At 35.1% G+C, this 21047-nt stretch overlaps 1 protein-coding gene and 1 long non-coding RNA gene across 2 annotated transcripts in view; one reads left to right on the forward strand and one right to left on the reverse strand.

Moving 5' to 3' along the window:
* The window catches only part of LOC118195988 (uncharacterized), a 406615-nt gene that overhangs the window by 327122 nt on the left and 58446 nt on the right, over positions 1–21047 (reverse strand). The window lies entirely within an intron of this gene.
* CCAP (Crustacean cardioactive peptide) overlaps positions 1–21047 on the forward strand; it is a 383209-nt gene that overhangs the window by 248674 nt on the left and 113488 nt on the right. Inside the window, exon 2 of the mRNA XM_085812437.1 lies at positions 9546–9642. Coding sequence (XP_085668563.1) covers positions 9559–9642 — 84 coding nt within the window. The 5' untranslated portion in view covers positions 9546–9558. The remainder of the gene's footprint in view (positions 1–9545; positions 9643–21047) is intronic.

Here is a 21047-nt window from a genome sequence, read left to right on the forward strand (position 1 = left end):
TCTTCAAGGTCACGGTATGGAGCGGATGGAATGGCCAGCTCAATCCCCAGACCTGAATCCGATAGAACATCCTTAGGAGGTTGCTGCTTTAAGTCCTCCTCCAAGGTCGTTAGATGATCTTGAACAAGGATTACTCTGTGTCTCGTCGTTGCTTCCCATTTCACTGACCGACAACTTAACTGGCAGCATGGAACGTCGTTGCCGCCAATGTATTGCAGCTGAGGGTGGACACATTCCTTATTAGAACCCATTTTTGTAATGTTACCAACCCAATTTTTCTCAAAAAACTGTGACCTATTGTTTCTCCAAAACTGGATTTCTCTGCGAAGAGTGCAATTTCTTGTTGTAATTCATGTTTGTGTTGAACGTTTCTGTTGAAAAATAACATAGACATTTCTTTTCAAACAATTCCTTAACATTAGAAACAGTCTAAGCCGCATTCATTGAAGAATTGTTTACTGAACATGTCCCCTAAACTTCTGGGTTCTCTACTGCATCATACTCAAATCCGACGCAAAAAAACATGTTGTTCCTTAACATTTGGTTAGGTTTAGGTTATTTAATTACGGCAAAGCCTCGAGGGCTATCTGCCTAAGGGTAGTGGAGGACTTTCTAAGGGAAACTGGCTCGTATACACGTTACACATGGGGAAAACCACGAAAATACCCATGCAGCCAGCCCGTTCGCGGGATTTGAACCTCGGACCAGTGTTCAGCGACTTCGGTCGCATCCGCTTTGAAATCCTTGAGTTTGTTAATCAAAACTTCGTTAAAGTTTTACAAAGTATGAAATCGATCATAAAACAAATTCCAAATTTCAAATTTGGGCTTCCAAATGCCCATATTCGCAGTAGGATAACGTCATTCAAAATTGGATGCCTCTAGGTACCGTTGTTTTATCACATTCCGGAGGAACATACATACATTTATGCAGATTCTTCCTTATTTAATTTCTTCAAATATGACACAGGGCGATAGCATTTGGTGGCAACGATTTGAAAAGTGATAGAACCTTTTAAAGTTTTCAACGCAAAATCGCAAAACGAAAACAATAGTCCTTCAGGGACAAAACCCCTTTGGACTAATAAATAAAAATCTGAACGGTTTCAAATTTTAAACTACGTTTCAAGGGACGTTTTTAATGTTTTGCGTGTTACCTTTATTATTAAATATCATGTACTACGTACTCAAGACATTAAAATTCAGTTCAACAGCAATATCTCAAAATAATTTCAAAATGAGCATATCTTTAGAATTTCCGATACAGAGACTCACGCGCTAGAGATAAAAATGTTTTTTTTTTTTTTTTTTTTTACAACGTTGTCATTTCTCACTTTGAAATCCTTGAGTTTGTTAATCAAACATTTGTTAAAGTTTTACAAAACAGGAAATCGATAATAAAACAAATTCCAAATTTGAAATTTGGTCTTCCACATGCCCATATTTGAGTTTATTTGTTCAAATATACAAATTTCTGACTTGCTAAAGAAATCCTTATGCAGATGTAAGCTGAAAAAACATTCACTTTTGTTCGGCTTAAAGTTATTTTAATTTAGTTTTAAATGTGAAGGAGTGGTCATACGGTCAAAGTCAAGCTGAAGGAATATTCACTTTTGTGCGGGTTAAAATTTATAAGGTATTTCTCCCGCCTTCCCAGCGTGCCTTTGTGGTGTCGTGGTTCTGCACGTTGGGCCGGTATTTCAGAGGTCCGTGGCTTAGTTTTAAATCTAGGACTGGTCATACGATCAATGTCAAGTTTAAAGAATATTCACTTTTGTGCGGCTTAAAGTGATTTTAATTTAGTTTTAAATGCAAAGGACTGGTCATACGGTGAATGTCAAGGACTGGTTATACAGACGTACCCAGTTTTGTGTTAATATGATTATTAAAATTTTTAAAGTAAGATGTAAAAAAGGTATAACTCACCTACATGTCTTAACAACTTTATCGAGACAGGCTGTGGGATACGATCAGCTACATATACACAAAAAATCTGATGTGTCCACCACATGACTTCCTTGTACGGAATACTAAATTATGCGCATTTTTTCTTGCATTTCATTTAAACTTACTGGATTGAAAAAATCTACTTCGCCGACAGCGCATAAACCACAATAGAATAAATGCATTCTTTAAAATTCACTCTAGTATTTGTTTACCATAGCGACACTCTGGCGCTAGATTCACTTAGTATAATATTTCGTTCATATTATAACTCATAATGCACAAAATTTATATCATTTAAAGAATAGAATTATCTAATTCTTCCCACATGTTCTATTCAAATACTATAATAAAGCTAGAAACATGTATAAAAGAAATTAAGCAAACAAAACAAAAAAGAAACAGTTTTTCACAGACGATTGAGTATTTCTCATTCAATTAATTCAGTTCTCACTTCGTGAGAAGACAAAAATACATAAAAACTCAAAATATCTATATTAAAAATTACGAAGTAAATCTTAAGTACTTATTTCCTCGAAAAAATTCCAGAAAGGATTAAGCGTGATTTAATTGGCAGTAATAAATGAAGGCGTTATCTTTGTTGTTGCGAAGCTAAGTTTCTCTAGATCGGCAACAAATCCACTAGTCTGCTGTTTCAAATGTAAACAAGCAATGGCCGCCATCAAAAAAATTATCAGACTTAGCGACACTTAAACAACTTTAAAATTGTTGATAATTCTAAAAATATTGCATACACATTTACTAAAGGCAAAAACCCTTAACCAGAAGATAAAAACAACATAATTGAATCATTTATAAAGCAAGAAATGTACAATTTACAAACATATAAGAGTAAAGAAACTGAGATCACTGAGCCGGATAACAGAGTAGATATATATATAAATATATTTATATACGTTTGGCGCGGCCGATTGCCACCAAAATACGAGGTGCACATCTACATGTTATAGCAGTCCTATATACAAAATTTCTGAGGCTCCTCGTTTTCGAGTTATGTGAGATACGTACGTGCATACGTTCGTACAGACGCCACGAAAAATTCTCTTCAGAATTCATTTTAAAGCAGTGTTATAATTTTTTTGGAGGAAACGAGTCTTTTATTCTGTCCTTACGTAGAGATATCACGCAAAAACACCGTTAAATTGCATTCGATAGCGGTCAAAATGGATATTTTCGTTGAAATATGCTGAATGAAACTTTTCGCGATTACAATACTTCCTTTTTACTTCGTACAAAGAAGTAATAAGGAGGTAGTTACTCAGTTGTGAATCTAATACAGTTTTATATCGCAAATGAATTTAATAGTTTTAACTGCTAGTAGCTGTTTTTATCACGTCAAATTTTTCATGTTGTTTCATGTTCATCTTTCCCTATGCATATTTAAAATAAATATATATTTTCGTTCCAACCAGCTTCAGAGTTACTTACCTTTCAACAATCATTTTAATTTTGAGAGACTGTATAAATTATTATTCACTTATTTCACTTAACTCTTTCAACGTATTATTTACTTACATTTTAAAACCGTCTTGAAATTTGTTTCGTTTCTAGATATGTTTTTAGCCACTTTTAATCAAAGTGAGTAATTCAGCAAAGAACCGCCTATGAGAAGAATGATGTAATATTAAATTACCGTCTAAATATTTGTTCTTAATCAAGATTCATGATGGTTTGTGGGTAAAAAAGAAAAAACAACGAAGCGATTCTATTGAAATACATAGTTAAGATAGCAATTTTATTTTAATTTAAGTTGCCGAAGAAAATAATTAAAAACGGAGTACATATTTTCTTAAAGAACGAAGGAGTTTTTCATTACAACTCTCTAGGTTTATAAAAGATGAAGGGAAAAGATGCGAAAATGCACTTTCGTGCCATTTGTTGTTAAATTTAAGAGATATTTTTTAGAAGCTCAAATTACACTGCGAGTTGAGTTTCTTGATAAATGATTATTTTTACATTTACTATTTTATTCCTGTTTTCCCTCTGTAACGAGCATCTCGAAATCGGTTGAATTTAATTTCATTCCTTAGAAATGTCATAAAATTTTAAAAAAGGAGGAAGGAAATATTATTTGAAAGCATATGATGTAATGTTTGATTTGAATGTCTTCTTTTATTATATTTTTAAAATTTTGATGTAAAGAGTATTTGAAATGTTTTCTGAAAAAACACAAGTATATTTTATTATAGTGCAGACATCATACTATGTTCTTTGCTATGAAACTTGTTTTATTGAGAGAAAACTCGAGAAAACAAAATTTTATTGGATAAACACGTTTCGTTTTAATCTTTCGCTTTCAAAACATTTTATGTTACTGAAAATTATTAACTGAACGCAAATATATTTGAAGACAAAATTTATAATTCTCTCGTCACATTTCATAAATATGTTGCTAACATAATGGTAAAAACACAAAGAGATGGGATTTTGTGGAAACATTTATCGGAATAATACCATTTTTAAAAAATAAAAAATCTGATGTGTACACCCCATGACTTCCTTGTACGGATTACTAAATTATACGCACTGCTTGCTGCATTTCATTTAAAATTATTTTTTCCAATTTCATTAGAGATTTATTTCTCATTCAATTAATTCTGTTCTCCGTTCGCGACAAGGCAAAAATACATAAAACCTCAAAATATCTTTAATAAAAATTGAAAAATATAGGAAAAAAATAAAAACACCAAATAAAGTTAAAACGATTTAAAAAAAACGATTTTTACAATTAAAATTAGTGTTCCTACGCAAAAAGAAGACATTCGGCCAGCAGGCAACAAGGCAGATTTTTCGGTGCAAATAATGAAAGTTTAATTTTAGTCACACTCGGAAAAAAAAAAAAAAAAAAAAGACTGAAGGTGCAGAAACTGAATTCACTATTCTGATACGTTTCAAATGTAAACAAATATGGCTGCTACGGTAAACAGAAATTAGGCTTAGCCGCACTTAAACAACTTGTAAATTGTTGACAAGTCTACAAATATTGCATGCAGATTAACTAAAAGCATAATAACCCTAACCGGACGATAAGAACAACATAATTCAATCATTTTTAGACACAAAATTGCGCAATTACCAACATGTAAGAATAGAAAAAAAAAAAATATGAGCTCACTTAGCCGAGTAACAAAGTGGGTATATATATATATATATATACTTTTGGTGCGGCCGATTACAATCAAAACGGGAGATGCACAACTACATATTATAGCAGTCCTATATACAAAATTTCCACGTTTTGAGGCTACTCATTTTTGGGTTATACGAGATAAATGCATACATACAGATGTCACGAAACAAACCTCTTCTGAATCCATTTTAAATCAGTTTTATATTCCATTTTGGGAAAAAGAGTCCTTTATTCTGTCCTTATGTATTACTAAAACATTGTTCAATTGCATTCGACAGCCGTCAAAATGAATATTTTCATTGAAATATGGTACCCGGAATTATTCGTGAGTACAATACTTCCTTTGCTTCGTACAAGGAAGTAAAAAGCATCGATTGTTAGTTATTATTCTCTCACACATGCAAAATACAGACTTAATAGAAAGAGCTTTCAGTTACTGGTAGCGGTCAGTTTTAGATTTGTGTTATGTGTGTGTGATTATGGCAAAGCCTCGAGCGCTATCTGCCTAAGGGGAGGAATGCCTTCGTGGAGGACTTTCTAAGGAAAACTGGCTCGTACACGTTAAACATGGGGAAACCGACGAAAACGCCCATGCAGCCAGCTCGTTCGCGGGATTGGAACCGCGGACCGAACTACCAGTTTTCAGCTACTTTACCGCTCGGCCGCTGGTGGGCATTTGTGTTATGTTAATGATATTTAAATTTATTTTAGAGCAGGAATAACAGAAAACTTGCGATGCTTTCGCCGGGATTCAAACGGGTGGTGCTTCTCTTTACACCACGAAGCTACGCGGTTTACGAATGAGAAAATTCCTTACAAATAATTACCTTAAAGCTAAACGGCTTATGAAAATTGCTTCGTTTTTAGATTTCACTTTAGATTTTGTTTTAATTGAAAGGATGGGAAAGTTTATGAATATGCAATAATGGCGTGTAGTCTTTTATTCCGTATTAGTGTCCTTATACCTACGACGAAAGATAAAATCGAAGCAATGAAAACTTACCCTTTTGCTTTATAGGACAGATAAATAAAATACACAAATTTAAATTCTATCACGCAAAAAATATTATTATATTTGTTTTTGAAAAGTATTACATTATACAAATATAAATAATATAATACCTTTCCAAAACAAAACTAATAATAGTATATTATATTTATATATTTATATTATAAATATATGATGTATTATATACAATATAATTTGTATATTATATGTTTATATCTATCTATATGTATGTGATGTACCAGCTTTAGTCGTAACTTAAATTATCAGACGATAAGTTTAAAAAATAGGATCCATTTATTATTATTCAGGAGAAATAGCAGTTACAAAATCAGATATACGGAGTAAATAAAAAGAATTACTAATAACTTTTTGTATGAAGTTTACTGCATCGTGACATTTAAGAAAAGCCCCAGATATTCTTTTGCGAGTCCTTTTATAGCCTCTGGAAAGGCGGAGCTTCCAAGAAATGATGTCAGCCTCGTCAGCCAATCCAGTTCGCTTTAAATATTTCCAGAACATTCTATAACTGTACGTGTAGAAAAGGCGGGACAAAAAACTTGACTACGGGGCTGTGGATTTAATTCCACGTACTTTCAAATAAGAGAACGTCGCCATTAAAAATGAAAAGAACATACAGTTAGAATTTTAAGTGTATTCTTGACTATGGAATTTTATTATTACATATATATATATAATAGCACAGTATATTTATGTATTTATAGTATACTTATATTCGTATAATATTATACTTATATATGTTTTCGAAAAGTAGTTGACTACTAAAATATTTTTACTGCATAATTTGTATACAGAAACGTGCTGCCCCTTGGTTACTTGATAAACTATAGTCTACATCGGTCTATATCGTGCTGCAGAACATCAGATATTTCTCGTACAAAAAGGAAGGCCGAAGAAATGTATTTTTGTTTTGAAATTCAAGGGAAGACATCGTATTTGTTTTACAGATAATACATTTAAAAAATCTAACATGGGATGGATGTTCAATAAACGCATTTTATTTATTCTATTCTACAAGAAATGTTGATTTTCTGACATCTAAGGACGAGTGAGCAGCTACAGTATTTTTCGGAAACACGATATCTGGAACATTCTTCGTTCCTCTTGTGTTTTGTTGGAAAATAATATCTGAAATATTCTTCGATAAACTCGCAGTGCTCATAGAAATGTCCTGCTTTATTAAGCTTATTAAGTTGTTCTCATTTTTGCTCGACTTAAATAACGTAATCTTTAAAATGGATCCATTTTATGCATCATTTAAAAAATAACTGAGTTCTGAATTTGAAGAAAATGAAAGAACATTGCACCTATAATCATCTACAGTGTTTCTGAACATTCATGAAAATTAAATTTTGATCTAAGCGTAAGCTAATTCAAGTCTTCTTTTCCTCTTTGCAATGCCCACAAGTGCAAAACAAATACTAAACAGCAAGCGTCTCTAAACGAAATTTTTATATTATTTGCTTAACCCTTTCCGGCACGCTACCTTTTAAAGTCTGAGTTTTGATTTAAAAAAAAAGAAAATAGGTAGGCAGTCTATATAGGCCTAGAAGTGTACACAAGTAAAATTTTGTGAAGATAGCACTTATCGTTTAATTCTGTGACTGTGCCCAAAGTAGGTACACTGACTGAATAGAGCTTCGAAAAGAGTGCTGAAACGAGCATTGTTGTCAATGAACTGACCGATGAGATGCGGAGAAACAAAGAATACAGACTCTCAGTTATCCTAGATGATCGGTGAGCCCCGTCTGGGCACACCTAGGATTCGCCGTTTGATTTTAGGCAAGATTTCAAGATAAACATTTAAAACTAATATAGAATAAGGAGATTAGCATACAGACAAAAAAAAATAACATAGAAATTTCTTTTCAAACGATTCCTTTTATATCCTAAAAAAATCTGTAAGATTTCTTTGAAAAATGAGGGTCTTAAAAAACTAAACATGGCTAAAATATATGGATTGGTTTGTGTTGAGCTGCCATCTACTATAAATAAAGAAGGTTCAGAGTAACCTATAAATCCTTTTTCATTCAATTTTTCTGTGTGTACAGAAGAAAATTTTTATATGTGTCCAGGCCGGACACAGTGTTCCGAAAAGGATTAATGTTACAGAACGAGACAAAATGCTTTAGAGTTTTCAGATGTTGAGTAGTGCTTCATATTGTCCTTGATTTTACTATTAAGTGCCGAGTATTATCTTATAATAGAAAAAAACTGGCGTCCACGATATGTCAGATTACTAAATAGTCAAAGTGAATTAAATTGTTAAATATCTGTTGCAGGAGCTGCAACCAGCAATTTATTTTTTTGATTTTTTTTACAGAATTTTGATTCAGATACAGATTTTGATTCATTCAGATACATATTTGATTTTACAGATTTTGATTCCATAAAGCTTAATAAGTTGAATTTTCATTTTGCAACTTTTTTTTAGTACATTGACACTATTTTCAATGTTTTCTATTTTCTGTATATTTAAGGCCATTTATCCTAAAATTACATGAAACTTCACAGTTTCTTCTTCTTTCCTTGAATCAGCAGCAATAACTTTTGTAGCTTTCATCTGAATGCAGTATGAATTTGCTTACTCATTTGCGAATTCCTATATACTAAACTGAATAAAATAATTTAAGAAAGGATAACAAACTAAAAAAGACATATGTGGTCAAGAATGTTGCGCATTGAGCTCCAAAATTTAGAAAACAAGGTAAAAAAGAAAATTCTTCATGCTATGGCTTTAAAGCAAATGTGATACTGAGGTTCAAGTGAATAATTTCTAACACTAAGTTAAAATAAATTGCATTTGAAAGTTAAAATTCAAGATAAATGAAATTATAACAAGAAAACTGACAAATAAAAAATGAATATAAAACTCAGATCAAATTTAAATGTTAAAAAATGTTGAATAAAGTTTAAACAATCCTGAAACATTTAAACATAAACACAAAAGTTATTTAAGACACAAGCAAAAATACAAAGAAGCGGTAAATTGTACTAAATTAGCCTAATTCGAATCTCAATTACGGACTTTTCAGAAGAAATGCACAATGATTTTTCGAATCCAGCTAATTCCATATCGCGTTTCGTCAAAACAGAAGAACTAAGACTGAACACGAAATAACTTTTGACTATGAAACCTACAAAATAATAAGAATTATATATCGATGCGAAATTCAGAATTTGGAAATAAGCATGCTTCGAAATTTATTATGGATATAATCAATAGAACCCTCGAGCTCATGTGCCGATATTATTGTGCAAAGGTTGAAGACATATTTTCAGAAACTTCTGTCCAAAAATTCCGTAATTCAGATATTCTCGCGCTAATTGAAAGATTGTATATTCTAGTAGCGAAAAACTATTTTTGCTGTATTCTAATGTAGAATGAATGACATATCGTTAATGTTTATTCTTTTTCTTCCAGATTCTTTAACAAAATGGTCAACTCAACGTGCTTAGCTTTCGTCACTTTATCAATTTTGGCTATCGTTTTCACAGTTGCAAGCGATTCTCTGGATCAGGTATTCTCAACAAAATCATTCTTCTGTACTTTTATATCTTACATAGAACTGAATGGAATTATAAGTACCATTAATAGTAAGGATTTCTAAGTCTTATTTGTAAGGCCGTAAATTAGTTGTTTGACACCCACTTGCCCGACAGCTCGCTCTTTTTACACTACAGCAACTGAAAGACGAATCATTTGCTTGACAGGCTAGTACTTCTATGAAATTATCTATCTGTTCTATAAAACTATGTTTGATTTTCTTATCTGTTTCTTGCTTTAAAGCGAAGAGTCAATTATTTTATCATTTCTGAATTTTGTTGTTTCAGCTAGAGAACAATTCATAAACCAGTATGCATTTAAGCAAGAAATTTGTTCACTTGTCGCCGTTATCGGCACGAGTTACTTTTTTCTTGTCTGAGAGTTACTTTTTCGTCCAATGGGTATAAAGCCTGGAGGGGACCACGGGGGCTGCGCCACCATGAATGGTCTTCGGAAATCAGACAAAACGGAACGGAACAGAACACGGAAGACAAACGGAAATCAGAAAAGGGCGGCAGTTCGTCTGTGGCGAAATGTATAGATCAGCGATTCTCAGCTGGTGGTACGCAAAGAAACAAAATATTTTTAAATATTATTGTAAATTCAAAAATCTCGTGAAGAAAAATAACTATTGATAGAAATTTCCTATGATACAACTCTAATTGAAGATTCAAAAATAACACACTTGTTAACGTTAGGATGAATTGAAAAATTTAAAGGCATTTCAAACAAAGCTATTAAATTTTTATTCCCTTTTTGCACAATCTATTTGTGTAAAAACATGGATTTTCTTCCATTTTATATTTGAAAAATGACTAACAAAATTAAAAGTGGATCTTAATTTACGGTTAAAGCTAAGTGAAATATGACCAGACAAAGAAATTGATTTCTCTTAAACAGGCCCAAATTTCACAATAAATTCTAGAATTAAAATATTATAAGTTAAATTTTGATAATTAACACGTTGAGCGCGGCGCCGGTCCCTCGGGACCTGCAGTGAACTTTCCACGTGGCCGGCGTCGGTTCCTGGGGACCGGCAGTGAACTCTCCGTGTGGCCGGCGTCGGTACCTGGGGACCGGCAGTGGAATTTTCGTTTGGCTGGCGTCGATCCGCGGGACCGACAGTATTAAAGTTAAAAAATAAATATAGTCTCAATGAAATGTGATCAAATTTAGTTTTAATAAAATGTATTGAAACATTCTAAACAAAAATACGGCTTAGTTCGCCGCCGGCTGAACGGAAAGGACAGCAAATTCGGCGCCGCGCTCATCGTGTTAAAATGATAACCAATTTTTAATTTAATATACTTTAAGTGTGCATATTTAGTACAAACAGCCAACAGGATGTGAAAATGGCAAAATATATTTTTTTAATATTTCTATTGAGAAACTGAAAAGTAATCATTGTGAAACATAGTGGTGGCATTAAAGTTTTTCAATTTTTGTCTAGATGGTTCATGTTAGTCAAAAGTTGAGAACGGCTGGTATAGATCATACAAGATCATACAAAGACTGCCGGTACTTCAGATGTACCGGCAGTGAAGTCACGATGATGTAGATTCGTCATGATGTCAGCAGTTACGATATCATGAAATCAGATTTTCTGGAAATCGCAGATTTGAGCAATCGTAATATCGAAAAATCCTTATCGGGTAAACGAGGTGTGGAGAAAACTAACACTTGGCAGATGAACTCACTCGGTTCATAAGCCAATGAATTCGGGCTTTCCTTAAAGCACAGAGTTAATAATTGTTTTCAGTCCTCGTATTTATTATAATGTGTTACTTTGCTTGGTGGTCACAAAAGTTATTATACTGTGTTATTGTTATTATACTGTGTTATTTTGCTTGGTGGTCACAAAAGTTATAATACTGTGTTACTTTGCTTGGTGGTCACAAAAGTTATAATACTGTGTTACTTTGCTTGGTGGTCACAAAAGTTATTATACTGTGTTACTTTGCTTGGTAGTCACTAAAGTTATTATACTGTGTTATTGTTATTATACTGTGTTACTTTGCTTGGTGGTCACAAAAGTATAACAGCAAAATAGACTAGTTCTACTACGCTAATATTTGCGAAAAATGCAGTACCGTGAAGGAATTTTCGGAAATGAATGAAATTTATTCCACATACTACTGATAAACCGTCAATACAATAGTACAAATATACGATCAAATTTACGAGTGAAAAAAACAAAACGAACGTCCGAAATCAGTACTTTTGTGTGTTCGCCACGCTGAGAAATGAGGGCCTGTGTACACGTCCCGGCACTGAAACATACAGGTTCTGAAAGTAATCGGGAGGAACCACATTCCATATGGCTTCGAGCTGTACGAGCGACCACATTCCATACGGCTTCGACATGACGCCAGAATTCAGTCTTTGTATGCGTACGAGCGAGTCGTCGACCGATGAAATCCCAGACATGCTCAATGGGCGACACATACGGGGAATAAACAGGTCATGGAAGAAGCGAAATCGTTTGTGCTTCACAACTTTCGTGCCCCATTTTGCTTATGTAGCTATCACTGTTGAGGATGTCCGCAGTCTGCACTAGGTGGGATCGACAATTACACCCAAAAGCCTCCTACACCACGATGCCCGGCGTTTGTGCGATATGACGCTGGATAACACACCATGGGTGCATGCTCTGCCCTCTGTAACGTCTGATGCTTAACGCTTCCATCATTGTACTCCAGATTGTAGAGAGATTCATCGGAGAAAACAACTTGTTGCCAGATGGCACGCCACGCACTGTGTTGCCAAGCCCATTGAAGTCAGAGGCGTCTGTGGTTCAACGATAGGGTAATCCTGCCTAGAGGAAACCTTGCACGCAGCAGCATGAAATCCTTTCATGCAGCAGCAGACGGCGATGAACCGTGGAACTAGACAACACAACACCTGTAGCCGTGCTACAACGTTGTGCTAACACACGAGAGGACGCTGTACGATCCGTTACAGCCTTGCGGATGCAGCGTCTGTAGTCCCGTGCCGTTGTGCCATTGCCAGGATTTCGCTTTGTTTGATTCCGCTCTTCCCATTTGTTTCAAACACGGCATCACTTTAGCGGCAATTACGCTGCTTGCGAGATGCGAATGCTAGATACGGAAGTCCACCCTCTCGCATGCCGATGATGCAGCCTCGTTCACACTCCGTTTGCGTTTACCAACACTAGCGGATGGTGAACAGTCCGTTAGTGCTTACTAACACTAACGGATGCCATAGTTAGTGTTTACCAATACTAACTACCGTTGTTGACGAGACATACTGAGCACTAATTAAATGTTCACCGCAGACAGAAGACGGTAAACACATTTCAACCCAACTTTACGGTCCTTTATACACACTGAAGAAGCGGACTCTTCTCATTCCACGGCCTGGGAAATCGCTCGAATCATTTGCATGTCTTACCTCACTTTACATTTCCTGCGAGTTTGGTTCAACTCGCATAATTCCTTCATGGTGTTGCAGTTTTCAGAAACATTACTGTAAATACCTTGAGTTATCTACAAACACAATTTAATCTTTATTCGTTTGTTATTTTATTCACTCACGTGAAATTTAAAGCTATTATCCAAGGCAAGTGTTCAATGTATTATTGCAACTTTATTTTGCTTATGTTGGCATCGCGATTTTTGGAATTCAATCATTCTATTTAAAGGGTCTTGCAAATTTTACGGTGTAGGGTTTATGTTTACTTTAACTAACATTTATTTTAAGTTTAAACTATCTTTCCTGTCAAGCCTTACTTTCCCCTGGAATTGCCAATGCCAGAGTATGTAAATTTTAGTAGAACGCGCAAGGATTCAAATTATCAGCGGAAGTATTCTGAGTTAAATAGAAAGGAAACGGGTTCGAAGGTGTGCTTTCTTGCTTCACGAGTGTGGAGGTGGCTAGTTAGAAATTGAAGAACCACGCGTTTCGGCCTGTGTGCTTGCCTCGGCAGATTGTTAATCTTTCAACGTAATATTCAGCGTTTGCTGAATTATCAGCGGTATTTTAGAACACGGTGAGGTTAGTTACGTTTAGAGAGCCTCGTAGTTAGTCGCTTGTTATTATCTCTTTTTAGTTTCTTATTTTTATTTTACTGCCGGGTCGGCGTAGTTTGTGAGCTTCAAGAGCACGCATTTGTAACTTCTAAAGTTGAATAAAAGGGATTTAAACCCTTCTCAAGACTTTGGTATATTTCCAGTTCTTAGCAGTCACCACTTTGTTGCGTGCAGGTTGGAAGCGCGCAACTTTACAACGGAGTCGGTGCATTTTGTTAATTGCTTTCTTTCGGAACAGATGTAGGTATCTTAGAGTTTTTCTGTTTTGCCTTAATATTTTAAATTAGTTCAGTAGTAATCTCAAAATTACCTCGTTAAATTACTTACAGTATTGTAATTTAAGTAATAGTACATTTATAAGCATTACATGGTTTTATTTCAAAGATTTATTATTAAGGTGGGATTTACTGGATTTTATTTCCTTTAGCTAAAGTTTTTCTTATAATTTGATATTTTAAAATATTTTTATATATTTTGAGAATTTTTTTTTTCTTGACAGCTGAACATGGTATTTCCATGACTTTATCTTTCTAAAATATATCCCAACAACAACGGAAATGGACTAATTTCCAGTTTTAGTCGTTTGAATACAAATAAATCATGATTAACATCAGACTTATTTTTAAATGGCATCGTTTCAAGATTACTTAAAATATTATTATATTCCGATAAACGTAAAAGATTACACTTTAGTATGACACAATTCCCGTTCAACTTGAAGTTTATAATACATTAAATGAAACTTGTCTGTATTATGTACTGCATAATGTCATCAGTCAATCATTTAAAATAATTGAAATGATTTCGCGAATTCATAATATTCACCTCAGTCCTCTACCATTACCTTCATTAAAGAAAATCTGTTAAAAATATTTGCTTTAAAAGTTAGTATATACAGAAACTACGCAGATAAAAGCTCGATATATTTTGATAGAAACATAAAACTAAAAAATACACTTCAATAAAAAAAGAAAGATTTACAGATTGACTCTGAAATGCAGAGCGCAGCATATCAGCATAAAATATTTTTCTTCAGCAGCTCTGTAAGAAGCAGAAGCAAAAAAACACATTCTTTTTGATCCCGAAACGTGAACCCAAATAACTTTCGAATTTTTCTTTCGTGTTTTGAAACAAATGGCAGTGTAGATCAAGCTGAAAGAGCTCTATGTTTCAGCAGAGAAAGCGAAAATATATTCATCCAGTTGGAGAAAAGGGGAGTGCAACGCAGCTTCCCATGCCATTTGAAATTTGTATCGAAATTACAAATGGTACCGACTTCTAGCAATGAAGTTTCGCAGAAAAGGAAAGCGAAAAATGTTCCGTGAAATGCTCAGGAACTTTTCGTTCGAATCTAATCAGAAATGATGCTGAAATATTGTTTGAAAATCCTAACCTCGCAAGCAAATTAACTGTATCAAGAATATGAAAACTATAAATTAACAACATCTGCAGAGTTTAAAAATTTAAATAGGAATGATATCATTCCTTTAAATAGAATGATTGAATTCCAAAAATCGTGATGCCAACATAAGCAAAATAATGTTGCAATAATGCATCAACACTTGGATAATAGCTTTAAATTTCACGTAAGTGAATAAAATAATAAACGAATAAAGATTACATTGTGTTTGCAGATAATTCAAAGTATTTACACTAATTTTTCTGAAAACTGCAACACCATGAAGGAATTATGCGAATTCAGAAGTCAAACAACAAAAATCAGCCTTATATTTACAAAATTTTCACAGGACTAGTTTTTTGGTTTTACCGAACCACCATCCTCAGCTACAAAACCGCAAATGAACCAAGATAGGAAATAATGATTAGATAAGATAAGAAAGCCTGGACAAGAATAAGCAAGTGGCGCCATCTGTTGGTGAAACCAGAACAAAAACATAATTTCTTTAAAGGCCGAAGGCAAATTTGGATTGGAATTAGGATCGTTAACTAGAACAGAAAGATTTTTATGAATGTGAAATGCCTCTAGAAAATCCAGTTCTCCAATGGAAGATGTTTTTTGAATAACTTTGGCAGCAGAAAAATTGAAAGTGTGATTTTCGGACCAACAATGTCGGGCAACAGAAGTCTTCGGTGTTTCCTTTTTTCTAACATATGCCTCATGTTCTTTGACTCGAAATTTTAAGACTCTCTTACTTAAGGTTCTCTTTTAAGACAAATGTAAATTAAATCACACTGGCAAGGAATCCTATAAATACCCCAGGAATTCATATCCGGAATGATCCGGAATATCCTTGAGTATGGAACTCGGAATTTTATTGATGCAAGAATAAACGACCCGAAAGTTAAATTTCTGCAAAATATGTGCAACTTTATAGGTAATTGATGGAAAGAAGGGAATGACAACAGAATTTTTATAATTACCTAAAACAAGAGTGTGAATTGTAGTGTGTTGAGATGAGAATTTTTTAACTGCTTGATTAATAATGTTGGGTGAAAAGCCCCTGTCAATAGCTATTGCTTTTAAATATGAGAGTTTTAATTATGCGAGTTGAACCAAACCAAACGGGAAATGTAAAGTGAGGTAAGACATGCAAATGATTCGAGCGATTTTCCAGGGCGTGGAATGAGAAGAGTCCGCTTCTTCAGTGTGTATAAAGAAGCGTAAAGTTGTGTTGAAATGTGTTTATCGTCTTCTGTCTGCGGTGAACATTTAATTAGTGCTCAGTATGTTTCGTCAACAACGAAGGGTGCCATAGTCAGTGTTGCCATAGTTAACTTGCGAACATTAAAGGTTATGAATTCGCCTCCTTCAACATATTCCTAGGTTCCTTTTGTAGAATTTCACGTTAATTAATTAATTCGTCTCGACACCTTCCACCGAGATTGAAATCAGTTAATATACTTTGGATAGTTAATATACTTAGCATATTTTTTGGCAGTTGGATGGTAGCTTGGAATAACATACTTTGGACGTTAACTTGGTTAATATACTTTGGATGGTAGATTAGAGATAAAAAGTAGTTAACGAGGCGAGAAGTAAGTATGCTTTTACTAAATGTTAGAAATTAGCGCTAAGTGCTGTTAATTTTAATTGAAGCATCATAAGGTATTTCTCCCACTTTCCTAGCGTTCTTCGTGGTGTAGTGGTTCTGCACACTGGGCCGGTATTCCAGATTTCCGTGGTTCGATTCCCGGCGAAGGCGGTGTCATATTTTTCATCTTTTCTGCTTCCAGTTAACCTAATGATTCTACAAGTGGCGCCCGAACAAAAAGGGTTGTGGATGATGATTCTCCGTACCCAGGATTTGGCGACTAGGTCCCCTAAAACCCTAGTCGCCCTTTAAAAAGGGGAGTATACAAGGTATTTCTCCCACTTTTCTAGCCTCCTTCGTGGTGTAGTGGTTCTGCACATTGGGCAGGTATTCCAGAGGTCCGTGGTTCGATTCCCGGCGTAGGCGGTTGCATATTTTTCATCTTTTCTGCTTCCAATTAACCTAATGACTCTACAGCATTAACTCTTCACAACCAATCCGCCCGACACGGTCCTAAATTGAAACAACCAGAACCGCCGGAAAACGGCCGAGATTGTAATCTTGTTTTCTTCCCTCCTCTTAAGGTATGCAGTAGCAGGTGCAGTATCCACAAATGCATTGTATCAGTTTACTGCAGACAGCTTTTCCTAAGAGGTTTCTTATCTTTTGCTTGCTAGTGACATTTCGTTGTCGATTCTTTTGTGGTACAGTGTCCCTTTACAGCAATAAAATCGCAGTTTAAAAATTTAAGGATTATATTTCTTTTTAATCAATTTATTCCTTCCTATAAAAATAACAGAAATAAACAGAATCTAAGTTGTGATCATAACAAAGCCAGAAAAGCTTTTTGGTCTGACCTTCAGAATAGTTTTATAAAGATGTAGGGTTTATATTTATTTTAACTAACATTTATTTTAAGTTTAAACTATCTTTCCTGTCAAGCCTTACTTTCCCCTGGAACTGCCAATGCCAGAATATGTAAATTTTAGTAGAACGCGCAAGGATTCAAATTATCAGCGGAAGTATTCTGATTTAAATAGAAGGAAACAAGTTCGGTGTGAGAGATTGTCTTACTTAGCGAGCGCGGAGGTAGTTAGCGAGAATTGAAGAACCCCGCGTTGCGGCCTATGTGCTTGGCGGGAAGTAGTGGTCATCGTTCCAGTGAGCTTCAAGTCTGCTGAATTAGCAGCGGTATTGTAAAACGCGGTGAGTTAGTTATTTTAGAGAGCCTCGTAGTTAGAATCTTGTCTTTATTTTCTTTTCAGGTTATTATTTTTATTTGACTGCCAAGTTGGCACCGTCTGTAAGCGTCAAGAGAACGCAATTGTAATTTATTACGTTGAATAAAAAGGGACTTAAACCCTTCACAAGCTTCTATCTTTTATACAAGTTTTCACAGTCACCTCTTGGTTGCGTGCAAGTTGGAGGCGCGCAACGTTATAAAGAACGGGGTCAAAGGCTAATGGAATCTTTGTTAGAAAGTACAAAAGATGTCATTCGAAATCTTCACACCTATTTTCAACGTTAATGGACGGGGAGGGGAGTAAATTGTTGTGAAACTGGAAAAGTATTTCGGGCGGTTCGGTATTTTGAGGATACAGTTTAGCGAAGGGTCTGGATTTCAAAGTGTTAAAGTCAAGGTGAGTATCCAACCAATCAGTAAGAAGACATGAATTCCACCAAGTTTTTGTAATACATTATAACAGCAAAGTTAAAAGCAAATAAACTAAAACAAATAGCGGTCCTAATGCGTAAAGTAAAAATTAAGAAAGCATAAATGCATGGGTTAATCTCCCTTGTTTGGAGCTCCACAACAGAATTTGTCAAGGGAAAAGTGTTTTGAAGCTCCATACCTGCTCGATTAACTAGACAGCTAAAACAAGTTTCTTTCTGACCAGTTCACTGAAACTTAGAAGCGTAGCATTTAATCAATGAGTCAACGAAATAGTAGAATAAAGAGTCTCATTGATTTGTCATTTTTCAATACTTGTTATAGCTCTCTAACACTAAAATACGAATTGTGTAAAAATTTTTGATAAACAGGCATATTTTCAATATTGACTGAGATACTTTTTTATGTTTAGATATTTTCAATACTGAATGAGATAGGTTCTAAGTTTCAATACAGTATTTAAGAATTCTTGAGCTTCAGAGACAGAGCCTTTCGCAGCTATCGCTGGTCAGTTACTCAGTTACACACTTCTGCTACTTAGTTGATTTGTTAGCTCTGGAAGTCACATTTACTTCTTAAATATTTACAGCCGGAGCTAGAGCTTATTTAGGAGTTATTCAGTTTGTAATTCGTATTTCAATTTGGTTTCGAACGTGTGTTCTATTTTTTCTGAAAATACGGAGGATAACTTAACATTTGCACCATTAGTCTGCGTGACCATTTGATTCACAAAAAGGTTTTCTTTAAACGTTCATCTAAATTTGGGTTTACTCTACTAAGAAATTAAAACAATGCTATAAGCCATCTGTGTCTCTTTGCGGTTCTAGAACTTGTGATTTACAGCAGTGAATGACAGCAGAGGGGTGCCCCACGTCCATATTTTAATCATGTCTGGAGATAGTACGAGCTTTATATTAGCCCCTGCAAAATTGCAAGTTGAATGTATGCCAGTCCAATGGAAGGACATCCGTTAAATTTGCTGACATCTGTTAGATGTCAGCAAATTTCGATGAAGCTTTAGATCAGTTTTTCAGAGTAAGAGCCTACATTTTGAGTTTTGTGGAAGGACTTCAAAATCGTCTTCTTTTGCACTCAGTTAAGTAGCAATCGAAAGTAGACGGCAACGTCAGGTTTGTAAAGGCAACCTCCGAGATGGTTAAGAAGCATCGGGAAAAAAGTCTCTTAGGTGAATTGAACGGTGAGACGTGAAATTTTAACTTTTCAAGACTGTACACATTACAGATACCAGCCTGATCAGCAAGGGATAGGTTCGTTTGGTGTCGAAATTATTTGGAAAATTTCCTATGGTGCAGGAAAACTTGACGTCGTTTGTGCTACGAAAAGTTGGAATTGTTCAGTTCCTAAACAGAAAAAAAAAAAAACAACGAATATTTAGGAAATGCAGCTGTTTATGACAAGACTGCAACTGCAGATACAGGACCTTTGTCAAACTGTAAGGTATATTTTAATTTTATAACAATTGTAGAGACATTAGGATTTGGAAGCAGGCAAGATGAAAAATATGCAAAGCCTTCGACGGGAATCGAACCAACCTCTGGAATACGCGCCCAACGCGCAGACCACCACACCACGAGGGCATGCCAGGAAGGCAGGAGAAATACCTTATACAGCTATTTTAATTTCGATGTGCTTTTCTATCGATTCTTGTTTCCTCTTACGACTCCACATCAGAATGAGTTCTTAGAATGGCTTTGAATGTAAATGAGTTAGACATAGTATAGTTTAAAAAGGGGAGTATATAAGGTATTTCTCCCACTTCCCTAGCGTGCCTTCGTGGTGTAACGGTAGCACGCTGGGCCGGTATTCCAGAGGTCCGTGGTTCGGCGAAGGCGGCTGCATATTTTTCATCTTTTCTGCTTTCAATTAACCTAATAACTCTACAGTGTTTCTAAAATTAAATCTTGGGATTGAAACTTACGATAATTTTGTAATTTTATTTCTTTTCATATTTTCTAATCAATATACTTTTAAAATAAAATGTAATAATTCCTCACAAATTTCTCTGGTAAGTTGCTGTATTCGAGTGAATGTTGTGTCTGAATTGCAAATCTGGTTTTCTCAATACTTAGGAATTTGACATGTTGTTACTGGACTTCAGAGTGTCATTGCACGATGTGATCAATGGTGTCTATGAATATGATGATTGTATATGTAAATTCGAAATATAAAATCGAATTTTCTACATCAGTTTGCGTAGATTTATTCGAAATATAAAATAGAATTGTCTGCGGCATGATAGTTGGAAAGCATACTTAAAACGTTGAGCACTACGTCAGCCACCTGTGGCTGATACTAGATTTTCCGTTTAGGCCGTGTCAGCCATCTGTGGCTGACACTAGAATTTCCGTTTAGACTGCGTGAGCCATCTGTGGGTGACACTAGACTTTCCGTTTAGGCCCCGTCAGACATCTGTGGCTGACACTAGAATTTCCGTTTAGGCCGCGTGAGCCATCTGTGGCTGACACTAGAATTTCGATTTAGGCCGCGTCAGACATCTCTGTGGCTGACACTAGATTTTCAGTTTAGGCCGCGTCAGCCATCTGTGGCTGCACTAAACTTTCCGTTTAGGTCGCGTCTGCCATTTGTGGCTGACACTAGACCTTTTCGTTTAGGCCGCGTCGACCGCCGCTGGCTGACAGCGTGT

Source organism: Stegodyphus dumicola, chromosome 1 (assembly GCF_044657685.1).
Source record: "Stegodyphus dumicola isolate Sdum_Otavi_A_Nest chromosome 1, ASM4465768v1".
In the NCBI taxonomy this organism is placed as follows: domain Eukaryota; kingdom Metazoa; phylum Arthropoda; class Arachnida; order Araneae; family Eresidae; genus Stegodyphus; species Stegodyphus dumicola.